The sequence below is a fragment of the Pseudonaja textilis genome, chromosome Z (assembly GCF_049901715.1).
Source record: "Pseudonaja textilis isolate UNSWEBS1 chromosome Z, rPseTex1.2, whole genome shotgun sequence".
Taxonomy (NCBI): Eukaryota; Metazoa; Chordata; class Lepidosauria; order Squamata; family Elapidae; genus Pseudonaja; species Pseudonaja textilis.
The window spans coordinates 59,615,147-59,630,563 of record NC_142008.1 but is presented as its reverse complement, the minus strand read 5'-3'; the positions used below and the strand labels follow the sequence as shown (position 1 = coordinate 59,630,563).

At 38.6% G+C, this 15,417-nt stretch overlaps 1 protein-coding gene across 6 annotated transcripts in view; it reads left to right on the top strand.

Moving 5' to 3' along the window:
- Window positions 1–13,566, top strand: part of GLB1 (galactosidase beta 1) — a 169,978-nt gene extending 156,412 nt beyond the window's left edge. For 4 of the 6 annotated variants that reach the window (XM_087918485.1, XM_026718712.2, XM_087918489.1 and 1 more), the window contains 2 exons: window positions 4,373–4,597; window positions 12,205–13,566. In XM_087918485.1, coding sequence (XP_087774611.1) covers window positions 4,373–4,597; window positions 12,205–12,462 — 483 coding nt within the window. In that variant the 3' untranslated portion in view covers window positions 12,463–13,566. The remainder of the gene's footprint in view (window positions 1–4,372; window positions 4,598–12,204) is intronic. The other 2 variants (XM_087918488.1, XM_087918486.1) reach the window with 1 other exon arrangement.
- The last annotated feature ends 1,851 nt before the right edge of the window (window positions 13,567–15,417 follow it).

The window sequence follows — 15,417 nt, the reverse complement described above, 5'->3', positions numbered from 1 at the left end:
GGAACACCCTTTCTTATGAGCCTCAGGTCTTATCACACACTCACATTCGTACAGCAATCAGACTTTTCTTTTGAACCAATTTCACACACATAAAGTTCCATTTTCATCTGAATGATCTGAAAACAAGTAGATCTCATAGAAGCATTTTTCTATTTAAAACAATCATCATAATTATTTCAGGGAACTTTTCACAAGTCAATAAGCTCAATTTCTTAAACAACAATTTGTGTACTATTATCATTAGAGGGTCACATCCTCCCAGAAGGTTTGGAAATAATTACACACAGACACTTTCATGCAAACGTATCATTAAATCTCATTTCCAGGCCTAGGAATCTATCTAGTTATTCTTTGCATCCATAGCTCATTCTTCAAGCAGTGGGAAATGGACTGGCTTTAATCAAAATGTGATTTTGGGCCCTAACCACTACCCATTTTCCATAGCTCCAAATTCAAGCCAATAATTTAACCTATTTTGTCAGTAGTGCAAACATATCACAATCATTTCAATCCCATTCACTTCACACTATTAGTATAGTGTACAGTATAGATATATATCCTATTAATGTTTAACAGAAATCACAATACATTAATCAAAGGCAAATTATCTATGTCTTCCTGTTTATATAGGCTTTTACTTTTTTTACTACCTGCTAAATCCCAGATGGGAAGAGCAATAAACCCCTTTTTCATTTTCTTAGGAATGATAAACCCTCAAGATTTATCTCAGGATATCATTGTAGTTTCTTTTCTTCCTACCACACATAACAGCAGTGATTAACCAAAACTTCTTCCTAATTGTTTTTGTAAACTCCACACTTTCACGCAAAGTTACACCCATGGTTCTTAATTTTCATTAATCACAGGAGGTTTACACCTGCCTCTAAGCATTGTACACAGTATACCAACTTTCTTCTATTAACATAATAACTTTCCCAGGGGGGAAGAGGGAGATTAGAAGGAACTTCTTTTTTCAGGATCCTTAACAAACATTCCGTTTCGGAGCCCCATAATACACCCAAGACTTTTACTCCCTCCTTTAACTGTTTCCTTTAACAAAAATACCGTACTTCCAAGAGGAAGATGTAGTCATACACACATCACCGTCAATTAATCAAGGAGGGGTAGATCACCCAGTGAGACTTAACTAAGTACCCCTTATGTTCTAGTACTCATCTGGGCACCAGTGCCTGGTCTGTTTGGGCTACTTCCTCATTCAGCTCCTTTTTAGGGTCTCCAGTAGTCCATTTGAAGAGCAAATCCACAATCCACCCATGGAGAAGGAGCTCTCTCATACCAGCCACTGAAAACAGCGTGGGTGCTCCCCCTCACCCCGGTCTGCAGAAAGCTCACCTCAGCCAGTGGTAAATTGGATGTCCTTGAGCCCCACATTGGGCACCAATTATGATAAAAATCTACCATTCGGGTATTAAGAGATCTGAATTCTGGGGAATACTGAAGCTTTTGCAAAAGGGAATTCTGCCCTTAGCAGAAGACCTGGTTCCCAGGAAGGCTGGGGTTTATATTCAGATTCAAATATACAGTCTCTGCCCCTTTCCTGGCTTCTGAGCTACACACACACACACACACACACACACACACACACACACACACACACCCTTTATACAAAACAATAGAGAATTCTTACATAATATTCCAGTTAACACAGAGGTTAACACAGAGGTTAAAAATGGTGTTACCATTGCTTTATAATTTCACAGGTATAATTTTACATATCACACACTCGCCCTCTCTCTTTCTTATGCTCTCCCTCCCTCCCTCCCTTTCTCTCTCCCCCTCCCTCTCTCTCATCTCTCTCTCTCTTCTTCCTCTCTTTCTCTCCTCTCTGTCTCTTTCTCTGTGTCTCCTCTCTCTTTCTCTTCTCTCCTCCCTCTGTTTTTCTCTCCTCTCTCTGTCTCTCCTCTCTCTTTTTTTAATCAGGTTTTTTATTTATTCTGATATAATTATCAGTACGTAAACAGTGTGGCACCTAATTATCATATATTTTGGTGCAAACAGAAATAACAACATTAATCACACTCCTTACATTCATCACACTTAATAATTCTAATATTGATGCACATATTTGTAATAATTTATGACCCTTCATTGTTTAATTTCAATACAAACATGACTACAGTTACATATCCATCTTTCTTGAAATTCACATCACATTATTACTTATTCTATTTTCTTTTAAATATTCCCAAATATTATATTCATTGAACCTATTTTATCAAATTGCAGTTCATAACTTATTTCATTTTTAAAAAAATATTCTCATATCTTCCTTTTATAATATTGTCTAGGATTCTTATTTCTTTTCTATATTCATTATACATATTACTTTTATCTGTCACATTTGCAATTTAATCACATACTGTTCATTTATTATTTAATAATTCCATCCTTATTCTATTAGTTAAAAAGGTGTCCCCTTTGGTTGTCAATTATAGCTTACTACCTATTTGCCTTGGGCTTTCCCTCCATTTATTCCCTTTAATTCATTATAATTACCTCATTCTTCATTAATAACAATATTATCCTGTCTACTATATGTCGTATGTATGTATGTATGTATGTATTTTTCAGATCAGATTCTGCATGGTATTCTTTCTCTCAATCACCTAGTAAATCATGTATATATTGCAAAAATATTAATCTATTCAGTTAATTATAAAAATCTTTCCTTCAATTCCTCATATCACAACACATTACCTTGCAGAATCTTCTTTCCTATTATTGTTTTATTCATTGTCTCTCATCCTCTTAACTATGTAATTTCTTTACATTCTTGTTTGTTTCCTGTTTCTTTTTTTTCTGGTCCTTTCTCTTAATTCTCCTTTTTCCCATTATTATTTCCCTCCATTTCTCATTCCAATCATTTATTTTATCCCCCTCCCTCTTTCGATTTTTCTTCTGTAATTCCTCTTCTGCTTTTTCCCTTTAACTTTCTGAACCAATCCCCCTTTCATTATTATATCAAATCACAAATTTTTAACTTTAATTCTTCTTTCCCCCTGTTTAAATGGTCGTTGTTCCACTTGATCTTCAAGACTGATTTCCTCTTTATTTGACTCTTCCCCTTCTGTTTCTCTTTGCTCTTTAAACTGAGTTGCCATTTCTAGTTTTTGTAATATATTGTTGCACATTTCCAGATTTATTTTCATCATTTCTTTCATATCTTGTAGATCCAATCTCATTTCTACAAATAGTTCAACCATTTTTTAGGCTGCGCCTTTCACCCCCTTTCTTTGTTAATTATACAATCCAAATAAATTATTTCAACCAGCGTCTTTTATATTTAATTTCAACAATCAATGTCCATTAGTCTTTGTTTCCAGGTTCCTTCTCTTGGTTTTTCCCAAAGTCACCAGATAGTTCCAAAGCAATTTCTTTAGATATCTTCCCCTTCTAATATTTCACTTTTCAGGGTTTTTCAGGGTTTTGTTTCATTTTAATGGAGTTCCTCTTATTTTCTTTTACGTTCCAAGTCAATTTTAAAAAGACCAGACACTCTCCGGTGAGCTCTCCTTGGGGCTCTTTGCTACTCCTTTTCTTTCTTCTTGGCAACTTTTTGGAAATCCGGGCTGGCTGAAGAATGAGTCCGGGCAGCAGCAGAGGCTTCCCTGAAGATGACCCTTCTCCTCCTCACATGACCCTCAAATTAGCGGCCTGACTAGGCCAAAGTGCAACAAAGGTGTGCAGGGTGGGCAGGTTGACCAGCTGACAGGCAAGTGTCTTTGGTGAGGACATTCCGGCTTTCTCTGAGCCCAACTTTTTCTGGTGGGCGTGCGAGCTTTGGTGGGGCCAGCCCTCTTTTCCTGCTTCCCTGAACTTCTTTACTCAAGCGACCGAGGCATGCCCAGCACCATCAAGCATTGGAAGAAGCTCTCGTAAGACCCAGCAAGAGATGAGATCCATCCGCTTCTCCATTCCCCACCATCGCCCTTACCTTCTCAGGCCAGGCGAGGAGTGACTGGGAGGGGAGGGGAGACGGGTTGGATCAGCCAATTCAGAAGTTTATCTGTTCAGCAGGGAGCCGCAACAGAGAGATCAAAGAGCCACATGTGGCTCCAGAGCCGCAGGTTGCCGACCCCCAATCTAATCAGAGCAGAAATTCAGTTGAAAAATATCAATATGGTAAAAATATCATGGTTTTCCAGAGCTCCCAAATACCTACTATTCTCATGGGATGACTTGCATTAAATTATCTGAGTCTATGTAGTCACTAGACTGAGGGCTTCCAAAATAAAGCTATAAGAGGAGAGAGAGGGAAGGTGGAAGAGAGCGAGAGAATTATAAAGCAGTAAAACTCTTATTTGGCATATATAGTTTTATTATTATTATTATTATTATTATTATTTTCCAGGGTCTAATTGTGAATTTAACTCTTGCTCAAGATATCCTCTTTGATTGGGAGATATATCCCCTGGACATTGACAGAGCAGTACAAGGAGGTTTCAATCATAGGATATCTGGAAAAAATGTATCAACATATGAAGGGCCAAGCGTTTATACTGGTAATTTTTCCATTCCTAGTGGAATTCCAGATTTGCCTCAGGACACCTATCTCAAATTTCCAGGTTGGACAAAGGTACTATTTCTTTTTTCATAAAAAGTTCATGTATTACTTCAAAATTCATAACAGACTTAAAATACTTATCATCAATCTCATTTATAGGTAAAGTGTAAAGCAGCTTAATTGCAGTATGTTGACGGTATTGGGATTGTTAATTTCCAGTGCTAGGATTGAATAGCTGCTTATAATAGAAATATTTAGTAGGTCAGCCATAAGGATTGATAAAGTTGGCAATGTACAACAAAGCAATTCAGGCTGTTATTGTCAAAACTAAAGTATTAGACATTACAATTATATGGTGTCTGATAATCTATCTTTTGCAATTGATGGACTTGTAGATGCTACTGGCTGAATTGTGTTAATATCAGTTAATGGATTTGTGGTATTTTTAGTAATTGCCTCACATATGCAGATTAATATTGAAATTCATAATCTGCTTTCCACACATATGTTCCAGTGTCCCAGACTTATGTATCCATTTGATAGAGTAATATTTAATAGCTCTCATAACATAATGGTTTTTACAAATTTTCACTTGAGAGTATCAATGATTGGAATGCACAAATTGTGAAAATTAAAAAAGTTATTTGGTCCATTATTTCTAATTAAAGGCTTTTCTAAGATTGATATCAACACACTTTCTACTTTAACATTTCACACTGTATTACATGGGCATTTTCCTTCCAACATTTTTGATTCAGTTTTTATCAACAACATAATTATGGCATTAAGCATTGTTAAACAACATCCTTCTAGGCAGTTAAGAATGTTAAACAATTCTGTGACATGAATATAGGCAATGTTATTCTATCCCATGATGGTTTTTCAGGATTCCATTCTGGTATCAATTCTGATAAACTTGCATATGACATTGGTGGTATCCTTGGGAAGCATTTCTTATGATATCTGAACTATTTTTCTGTATTATTTCAATCAACAGAAAACCCCAGTGGAAAAGTTAATCTCTTTTCAATTGAATCTGTGTTGTTCTATCCCTTGTTCTTCATGTGTTCTAGTTTTATTCTTTTAGCTCACATGTGAGATTTTTAATGTATAATAAAAAGTGACAATATAACATAACATAACATAACATAACATAACATAACATAACATAACATAACATATAACATAACATAACATTACATAAACCCTTTGTCAGATTATGTTTTGGCCATGTGCATCATATTCATTCTGGAGAATATCTGTCATCATAAGAGTTACAACTGACTTGATGGCACCTTATTTCCTATTAACTAATTTGGGAGATTATCATGCAACTTCATAGAACTATACAGAAAACACTGTTCAGTATTCCTCTCTCTAGTAAGAGCTGACACTGGATTATTTTTAATAGAGAGAATATTTGTAGCTCATTGTTGAACTGTGGAGTCCTTGGCTGTTTGCTTGCAGATCAGAGTAGACATTACCTGACTAGATAAATGTCAGGTTACCTGACTAGACAGTGAGTATAGGGTTTGCTCCCCATTCATATAGAGTAGCTAGCCTTGTTGGCGGAAGTGTATTTTCTTCTAAGTATTTCTTTGATTAAGCTTCTTTTTCTGCTTGATTGTTTGAGTGGTGATAATTATCAATGTTGGTTGCTTGCTTGAGAGGATGTGTTTTGATCCTTTTTCCTTCTTTTTAAATGTTTCTTTTGAATAATGCTCCTTTTTTTTCTTTTTTTAATATATATATTTTTAAAAAATATACATCCATATTGTGTGTGAACAGAGGTGGTTCTGAGTATTGTTCACATTAATCCAACTGACAGTAACAGTGTTAGTAATCTCTATCACATTTATCAAATTTAGGTAATCCTCATTATGGTGTTTAAACATACATAAAAAACAAAAAAATGCCTAACATATATAAACTTCTAATCTTTCAAATTTAAGTAATCCTTATTATATTGTTTAAACATACATACAAGGAAAAAAGCCTAATATCACATTTATAAAATTTAAGTAATTTTCATTATATTGTTTAAACATACATAGAAAAAAGAAGCCTAATATCTGTAAACTTCTAATCTTTCTATTATTTTTATTTATTCTGTAGAAGTTTATATACTACTGTTTCTCCAACAATACGGCCTCCCCCAATAGGAAGTCCCAGCATGTTTTATCAGCATAAAATCGAATTAAGCCCGTCCCCCCAAATTAAGGCCTATATTAAACATGTGAAATGGAGGGGAATGGCGGGGGGGGGGCTTGCTGTTAGGAAGTATTTTTGTTACATACCCAGATATGGTGCTGCCTGCGTTGACTTTGGCGTTGGTGGGGCACATCGTATCAGGAGACCTTCCACCACCGTTGCTTTCCCTTCTCACATGCTGCCACGGCATTTAGAGCAACACCGTGGTGTTTGGCACAGCCACACACAGCCAGCCAGGGCTCCTCCCTGCAACCGGAGCCCGGTGGAGACACTTGGCTTCAGGCGCTCCTGTCGCCACCTTCCCTTTGCCTTCAAAGGCAAAGCCAATTCTTTTAAAAATGATGCCCTACTACCAGTATGACAAAGCCTCCCCTGCTCGAGAGGGCAGCCCAACCCCACATGGGGAGGCGAATCTCCTGGGGCCACAGCACAGGATCAGCCCACCCCGGGAGAAGCGCCCAGCTGCCATCTCTGCCTGGTGCCAGGCAGAGTGCGAAGAGCTTCTCCTGGGATGCCCAGTGCAGCTGACAGGCAGGCCCACCTGCCCGGCAGCGGAGCTCTTGCCAAGGCAACGAGTGCCTCCCTGCCGGGCATTCCGCTCATCCTGCCAGGGCCACGCCAGAGCTGTGCGGGCTGGGCAGAGCCAGGAAAGCAAGCCACAGGTGCATGCCCGACTGACAAGCGAAAGAGCCGGGCCGACCTGAGCTTGGCTTCCTTCCCAAGTCCCTCCAGCCTGAACCTGAAGGGGCCACCAGGAGAGGCCGCCTGAGGCAGTGATAGCACCCACCCATCCATGGACAGGGAGGGGAGGCGACGGCCTGCACCACCTCCTCCGAGCTGAGCACCGCCGAATCAGCACCTCTGCCTGATGCCTGTGCCACTGCAGTGTTTGAAGCTGCTGGTGCATTTGGAGCTGTATGGGACAGGGCTGGGCTGGGCAAGGGGTGGAAAGGATGGGCGGCTTTGGGCTCTCTCCGCTGGCCCTGCCAGCCAGGGAAGCAGCACTGCCATCGCCTTGCCTCCCTGTCCGTGGATGGGTGGGCACTATCACTGCCTTGGGCAGCCTCTCCTGGTGGCCCCTTCCGGTTCAGGCTGGAGGGACTTGGGAAGGAAGCCAAGCTCAAGTCGACCCAGCTCTTTTGCTTGGCAGGCGGGTGCGCACCTGCGGCTCACTTTCCTGGCTCTGCCCAGCCCACATGGCTCTGGCATGGCCCTGGCGGGATGAGCGGAGGTTCCAGCGGGGAGGCGCTCGCTGCCTTGGCAAGAGCTCCGCTGCCGGGCAGGAGGGCTCACCTGTCAGCTGCGCTGGGCACCCCAGGCGAAGCTCTTCACACTCTGCCCGGCACCAGGCAGGGATGGAGGCTGGACGCTTCTCCCAGGGTGGGCCGATCCTGAGCTGCGGCCCCAGGAGATTCAACTCCCCATGTGGGGTTGGGCTTCCCTCTCAGGCAGGGGAGGCTTTGTCGTACTGGTAGTAGAGCATCATTTTTAAAAGAATTGGCTTTGCCTTCGAAGGCGAAGGGAAGATGGCGACAGGAGCACCTGAAACCAAGTGTCTCTGCCGGGCTCCGGTTGCAGGGAGGAGCCCTGGCTGGCTGCACGTGGCTGTACCAAACGCCATGGAATTGCTCTAAACGCCACGGCAGTACAGGAGAAGGGAAAGCAACAGTGGTGGAAGGTCTCCTGATATGAAGTGCCCCACCAACGCCGAGGTCAACATCCAAGCCGTTGCTGCCCGCCCACCTGAGGATGCAAGGGGGGGAATTAAGTCACCCCCGAAAAGACGGCCTAGCCATTTTTTCAGGGGTCAAAAAAAAATAAGGCCCGGCCTTATTTTATGAGAAACACAGTAATATTTCCCCTATCTAATTTTATTTCTGCCTCTTTCAGCTTACAGTCAAGCTACTTTAATATTTAAAGGGCAATTCTTTCTATTCATCATCTTATCCTCTGTTGAGCTTCAATTCTTATCCATTTTTTAAGTTGCCTCCCCAACTCCTCATCTTTATCTCTATCTTCATCTATATCTTTCTTGTTCATCCTAACAATTTCTCCAAGTACAATCTTATACTGCCAGTTCTCCCAGATGTCTGCCCATTTCCCAATCTCCTTATCAAAGGTATCTTCCTGTCCTTGTCAATTTGTCTGTTTTATTTTTTTCAGTCTTTCTTCCTTTATTAGCTGATTTGTCAATCCTATTTTTTGCACCAGTCCTTGATTTATTTGTCGATGTGGCCAATTCATCTGTTGTTTCTGCTCCTTTTGCTTGCCATTTGTCTGGTCTTTCTCTTTGTCGAGCTTTTGCTTCATATGCTGATTGTTCTGATCCATATTGTTTCCTTGTTTGTATTCAGTTTGCTGGCTTGAGTAGTCCATTTCATCCAATCTTTCTGTTGCTTCCACCAATTCATGGGCAGTTTGATCTTTATTCATTGTTCTTTGCAAAATGTTTTCCATTTTCTCACCTATACCATCAATTGAATCATTAATATTTTGGAACAATAAAGTCATCTCATTAAAAAATCCTCTTATTTCCACAGCTGTTCCTTCAACTCCAATCATAATAGTGATACAAGTGGAATTAACAATAAAATCTCACTCTAGTTCAGAAAGAGTCTAAAACTATAGGAGTATAGTTTATTCTCCAATCATTAGTAAATGGCACACTCCTCTCAAGTTTCCATGCTACCTTTTTCCCAGCAAGTATTAATTTCAATCAAAAATCATTTCTTTCAAAACAAAGTCAATTATTCAGATAAGCCAGTTCCAGCATTTGCTCAATACTCTAATAGTCCAAGTATTTTCCAAGTTATTTAAGTCTGCTCTTTGTTTTTAGTCTTTTGTTCTGGTTTCCCAAAGTTTCTTTTATACAATGTCTTTCTTATTTCCACCTCTGGTAAGTATAAGGTGATAAACAGTTAAAAATCACAGCTACAAAAAATATATATATATTTATTTCCTCCTCTGTGAATTTCGAGGAGTCTAGGAGTCACTTTTCCTTTTGTCAGTAGATGGTGGTCTCGACTTACTATATGGCATAGATCTCTTTATCCAAAATATTTTTTTTTTCTGCTTAAACATGTATATTTTTAGAATCTCTTCTCTGGGATTTTTTTGTTTTCCTTGGGGTAATTTTTAAGGAAAAAAAGAATCATCTCACTCAGCAACAATCTCTGTTCACTGTTCTCTTTGCTCCCATACTTTCTTATGTGTTCTGATTGTCCCTGGCTTCATGGCAGCCATATTGACTGCTGCTGCTCCTCGTCTTTTGATGAGGGGGATTTTTCCAAGTCAGGGAGGAGAAATGCCCCCTCCTCAACCTGCAGGGTGCCCCCCCTTTGCTTCACCACCCCTACAAGGTGACTATGGCTCCTTTCAGAGCCCTCCAGTGGGGAGAGCTCAGAGCAGGGCCAAGGGGCTGCAGAGCTCATGGTCCTCATTTCCGATTCTACCGGAAATACAGCCGGAAGTCCTGAATAATGCTTCTTGATCTAGGATGCTTACAGTTTTCAAAGAAAAAAGGAAACGGACTTCCTGTACAACATAGTCCACGGATATCCTTGCAAATTTAGCAGAAAATGTCTGATCTGTCAAATATTTACAGCACATCTAACACAAGCTATAAAAAGGATAATACTGCCAAACATCAAAAACATCTCAGAACAACCACAGATTATCACAACCACATGGCATCAACATAGCATGCAAACTAGCTAAATCCCTCCAACATATCTTAAACAAAAGACCCAGTAGTCCAAAAAGAAAATACAGGGGTCATCTACAACTTAAAGTCTTACATAGGTCAGATAGGCAGAAGACTAATTAAATGAATCCATAAGCACAAGTAGCAGTCAAAAGACACAATGAAAGTTCCTTAATCTCACAATATATGGACAGAATCGACCATAGTTTCAATTGAGAAAATGTGAGCATCCTAGACAAAGCTAAATCCAAAAATAGATAGGAAATCAATTCAGACAAATCAGCTACTGGTATCAATCTGGTACCCAACTGGATCCATAAGCAAGGCTTGCATAAGACTCTTTCTACAATTTTCTTTACTTCACAACAACTGGAAATTTCACCTTTGATGTAGAAATGGGATATAGTCATCCTGGATTAATTTATCTTTTCTTTGTTCTCTCTTTAAGGTCAGCTAAAGTGCCATGTTTTGGGGCAATGAAGGTTAAGTTGTATACGTAGATCTTTATTGAAGTGCAATCTTAGAATTTTTGTCATCAATTTGTTTTTGAAATATGAGAGTCAAATTCACAATGAATATAGTAAGGGAAACAAGTAAGCCTTTTTTGCAGAGGTCATTTTAAATTCGGGATTTTCTTCTTTTGGGGAGAATTGCGATTTACAGTTTCTACTTTTGATTTTTTTATGTATTAAATAGTAGAGAATGCTACATATTTTAGCTTAATGCTGCAAAGGTCTTTTTCTCAGTCTCCTGTCTTGTTCCCCCCACATATAGGCATGCACACACACACACACACACACATACAAAACAGATTAGCAAAGGCAATTTTGCCAAAGCCACAGCAAGAGATAATTTTGATAAAAATGTTCTAAGGTTGAAACTTATTTAACACTTTGTGGAATGTGATTTATCATATCTCTAGAACTGTCTTAAAAAGTTTTTTACTTTTTAAAGACATAGAAAAATGCATAAACAGAATGAATTGTCAAAAATTAAAAATATGATTTGCAGAAGCAGTTTGCACCATAACTTGGTTGAATTCGTTTTTTAAACTGTTCCACTTTTTCCTAATCAGCATAATATCCTTCAGTGATTCCAAGAATGCATGTTAGCATAGAGGTTAAACATATTATCAGATGGATTTCATTTCTGAGTAGGATGTGAATTGAACTCCAATTAATCAGTGCCTTTATGGGCACTTTCCATCACTCCAAGTCCCAACTTCCTCTTGCTTCAGTGAGTGGATCAGTGTTTCTCGTTGACAACTTGTGGGGGGTGTGGACATCCTGGTTGTGGAATTGTGGAATCTGAAATTTACACATCTTAAAGTTGCTAAGGTTGAGAAGCTTTATCCATAGATTGCTCATTTGGCTTCCTGAGCATATTTGAAGCCATATCCAGTAGTGCCCCACAAAAATTACAGATTTTCAGTTTAAGTCACAAATTGACTTCTATGGACATAAGTGGTTAGTAAAGCAGGTGTGCATAAGTGTACTAACGTGCCTATCGTCTCTGTCATTGTATTTTTATTTTTTATTATTGTTCTTGTTTTTGTTTGACAAATTCTAATTAAATAAATAAATACATTTTTTAAAAATCCTACATATATTCCTCTGGCTGCTTGTTTAATAAATGCTCCAAACCCAAATTCTTAAGTCACTGTTGGGGTGGGGAATTTTGACTTCTTAATTAGAATTTTGTTGGATTTGATTTCATATAAATGTTGCAATAAGGATAGCTAAAATTGTATTTTTTTCCTTTGCAGGGACAAGTCTGGATTAATGGCTTTAATTTAGGACGCTACTGGCCATCCCTTGGCCCTCAATTAACATTGTTTGTGCCTAAAGATATCCTTGTTTCATCTTCTCCAAATAATATTACCATTCTGGAGCTGGAGAAATCTTGTGGCATCCAGAATTGTTTAGTGGAATTTGTGGATAAGCCCATCCTCAATAAAACTCTTGATTATGAAGGCAATTTTGAGAAGCTGTTCTCTAATGATTTGTGGCTGAATCCTATATAATTCTGCTTGATTTACTGATTGTTGAGCCCATCAAAATACTCAGATTCAAATGCTTGGTTCTAAGAGATTCTTAACTTCATGAAAACGAACGTATCTTCTGCGTTTCTAAAGTAGTCATTTTATATTGATGAAATCTCAATTCTATTTAATTGATTTTTCCATATATTAAATCAAAATGTTAATTAATTAAAAATGTCTGGGTGCTATTTTAACACCCAAATTTAATTGGATATTCTTAGATGTACCACACTGTGTTTTCCTTGCACGATTATAGCTTTTCATAATTGGTTCTGGAATATGTTAATATTTTTATAAAATATTTTTATATATTTGTCTCTGGTAAAATTGATGAAATTTTTAATACTGCATCCATCATGGTTCCCCTTCATCATATATGTCTGAAAATAAATGCAAGTTGCCAAAATTATAATGCACAACCAAATTCATATAAAGTCCTCAATCACAAAAATTGTTGGCTATTTTAAATTATTTTATTATACTATTAAAGTATACTTGTTTGATTGTATCACAGAAGGTGAAATTATCTAGCCATTCTGGTGAATCCTCTCAATAGTTTACATGCTCAAATGATCTACATTGCAGATTTTTGAATTGTCAGAAGCAGAACTGGTTCATGATGTTCCAGACATGGCTACAGCCCTTAAATTAGCCATGGCAAAATAATTTTTATATATGGGTCAGTTAATCACCAGGAATCAAACTTGCCTTGAGAAAAGTCTATTGCATATGCATAAGCCTCTGGTTTCTATTGGCGCCCCAATAGTAACTTTGTTAAGGAAGCTGTTCTACCCTTATATGAACGTTAATTATTTGTGGACAAAATGTGGGGAAAATTTAATTTAACCCAAAAGCTGATTTTACATATCCTGCCGCTATTATTTTATTGTTGCACTGTTCTTTGATTCCCATACTGTTTTTCACAGTAACCTCAAAGGATTTTGTTTTAATCTGATAGTCAAAAGTGAACAGGATTTGTAGCTTTCCATTAAATGCTTACTACTCCCTCTGTGTCATTTCTCACAGAGAATTATGGTTTCCTCTTGTCCTCCATTAAAATAAATAAAACAATTACCTGCAAAAAAATTCCTTCTATTAGTCTTTCTGTGTACTTTAGAGTCAATTTTGTTCCTTTCTTTTCTATAGACTTCCTTCAATTTACTATACTTTTATTTCTGGGTACACCATTTGGGAACTTTATTTCTTTCATAAACATTCTATTGTGATCTCACAAAATCAGTGCAGGCTTATAGTTCCTGGAAGCTATCATGATGTTTAGTCTTAACAAGCAAGTTATTCTTTCGTGGAAACAAAAATACATGCTTCCCTCAACAAAAGTACTTGCTTTCTCCAGTGTTTGCCATAACAAATATAGAAGATGAGGTGAGTCTTCAAACATGATCTACATTAAGGTGTGTGCTCATCTGATGTACCAGGAGTCTTGTGTAAAATGAGTGAAATTGCTCTGCATACAGATTTGAATCCAGGCAGCAATTGGTGCTTTACATTTCACAGCCAAAATATATTGGGGGAAAAGCTGCTACTAAAATATAAAGCAAGACCAGTGGTGAAAAGCATTTAACTAGAAGTAGGAGGTACTGAGTTCTAGTCCTTTTGAGCAGGCTCTCTTAGCTCTGGGAAAGAAGCAAATAGCAAACTGTTTCTGAATATATTGCTAAAGAAACTAAGGATTTGTAGTTGCCAGAGTCAAAGACAGAAAAAAAGTATGAAATATATGGCATGCAAATATGTGCTTATATACAGTGTTCAAAGCTTGGGGAACAAAGGGGGTGAACTAGAAGCAATAGTACACAAAGACAGACATGACATAGTTGCCATTATAGAAACCGGGTGGAGTGAAACCCATGACTGGAATGTACTGGTGGATGGATATAAATTGTTCAAAAGAAACAGATCAGCATAAAGAGGAGGTGGAGTTGTGCTATATGTAGAGATCACTACATATCTACAGAAATGCACATGATCAAAGAAAACCACTCGAGAATGTATATAAAAGGGGGGGAAAGTGACATCACCATATGTGTATATTACAGGCCACCCAACCAATCAGAAGAAACAGATGAACTCTTTGCCAATATTTGTTTCTTTTATTTTTCTTATATGTATCCATATATTCATAACTATGTTTTTACTTATACTTATCATCTTGTAAGCAATTGACAAACCAAATAAATAAATAAAAATATCCATATGATGTTCATCCATCATGTTCGAAGAGGACCTTGACATCTAACTGGTTGTGGACTCTCCACAGTGTGTTCGAAGGTGGCTAATAAGGTCCATACAGCCATGGAATGTTGGGCAGATATGTGCGCACCATTGTTGCAGCATTTGTAGTTCTGGCTTTGCGGAGTGCTTGCTTTTTTTGTGCTGTAGTAGTTCTTTTGTCTTCAAATGCTGGCAGCCTTGATGGACCAATGTGCGCCATGTCAATTGATCTTGTACCAGGGTTTCCCAGGAGGTGGTGTTGATGTCCAGGGACTTGAAGGAGGCTTTCAACATGTCTTTGTATCACTTCCTTTGTCCCATTTGTGATTGCTTTCTTTGAGACAGCTCACCATAGAGGAGCTGTTTAGGGATGTGATGGTCTGGCATCCTTGCAACATGGCCTGCCCAGCATGTCTGGGCTTTCATCAGCAGGGTATGAACTGATGGCAAGCCTGCTCTAGAGAGGACTTCTGTGTCTGGCACCTTGTCCTGCCACTAGATCCTCAGAAGTCTGCAGAGGCAGGTTGTATGGAAGTGGTTCAATTGCCTAGTGTGTCTCCTATATACAGTCCAAGTCTCACTGGCATACATTAGGGTAGTTAGCACTACTGTTTGGTAGATTTTGAGCTTTGTAGCAAGGCTTATTCCTATCTTAAACTTTAAAAGATCTGATTTTAATAAACTCAGAGCCTAGGAAAGATTCCATGG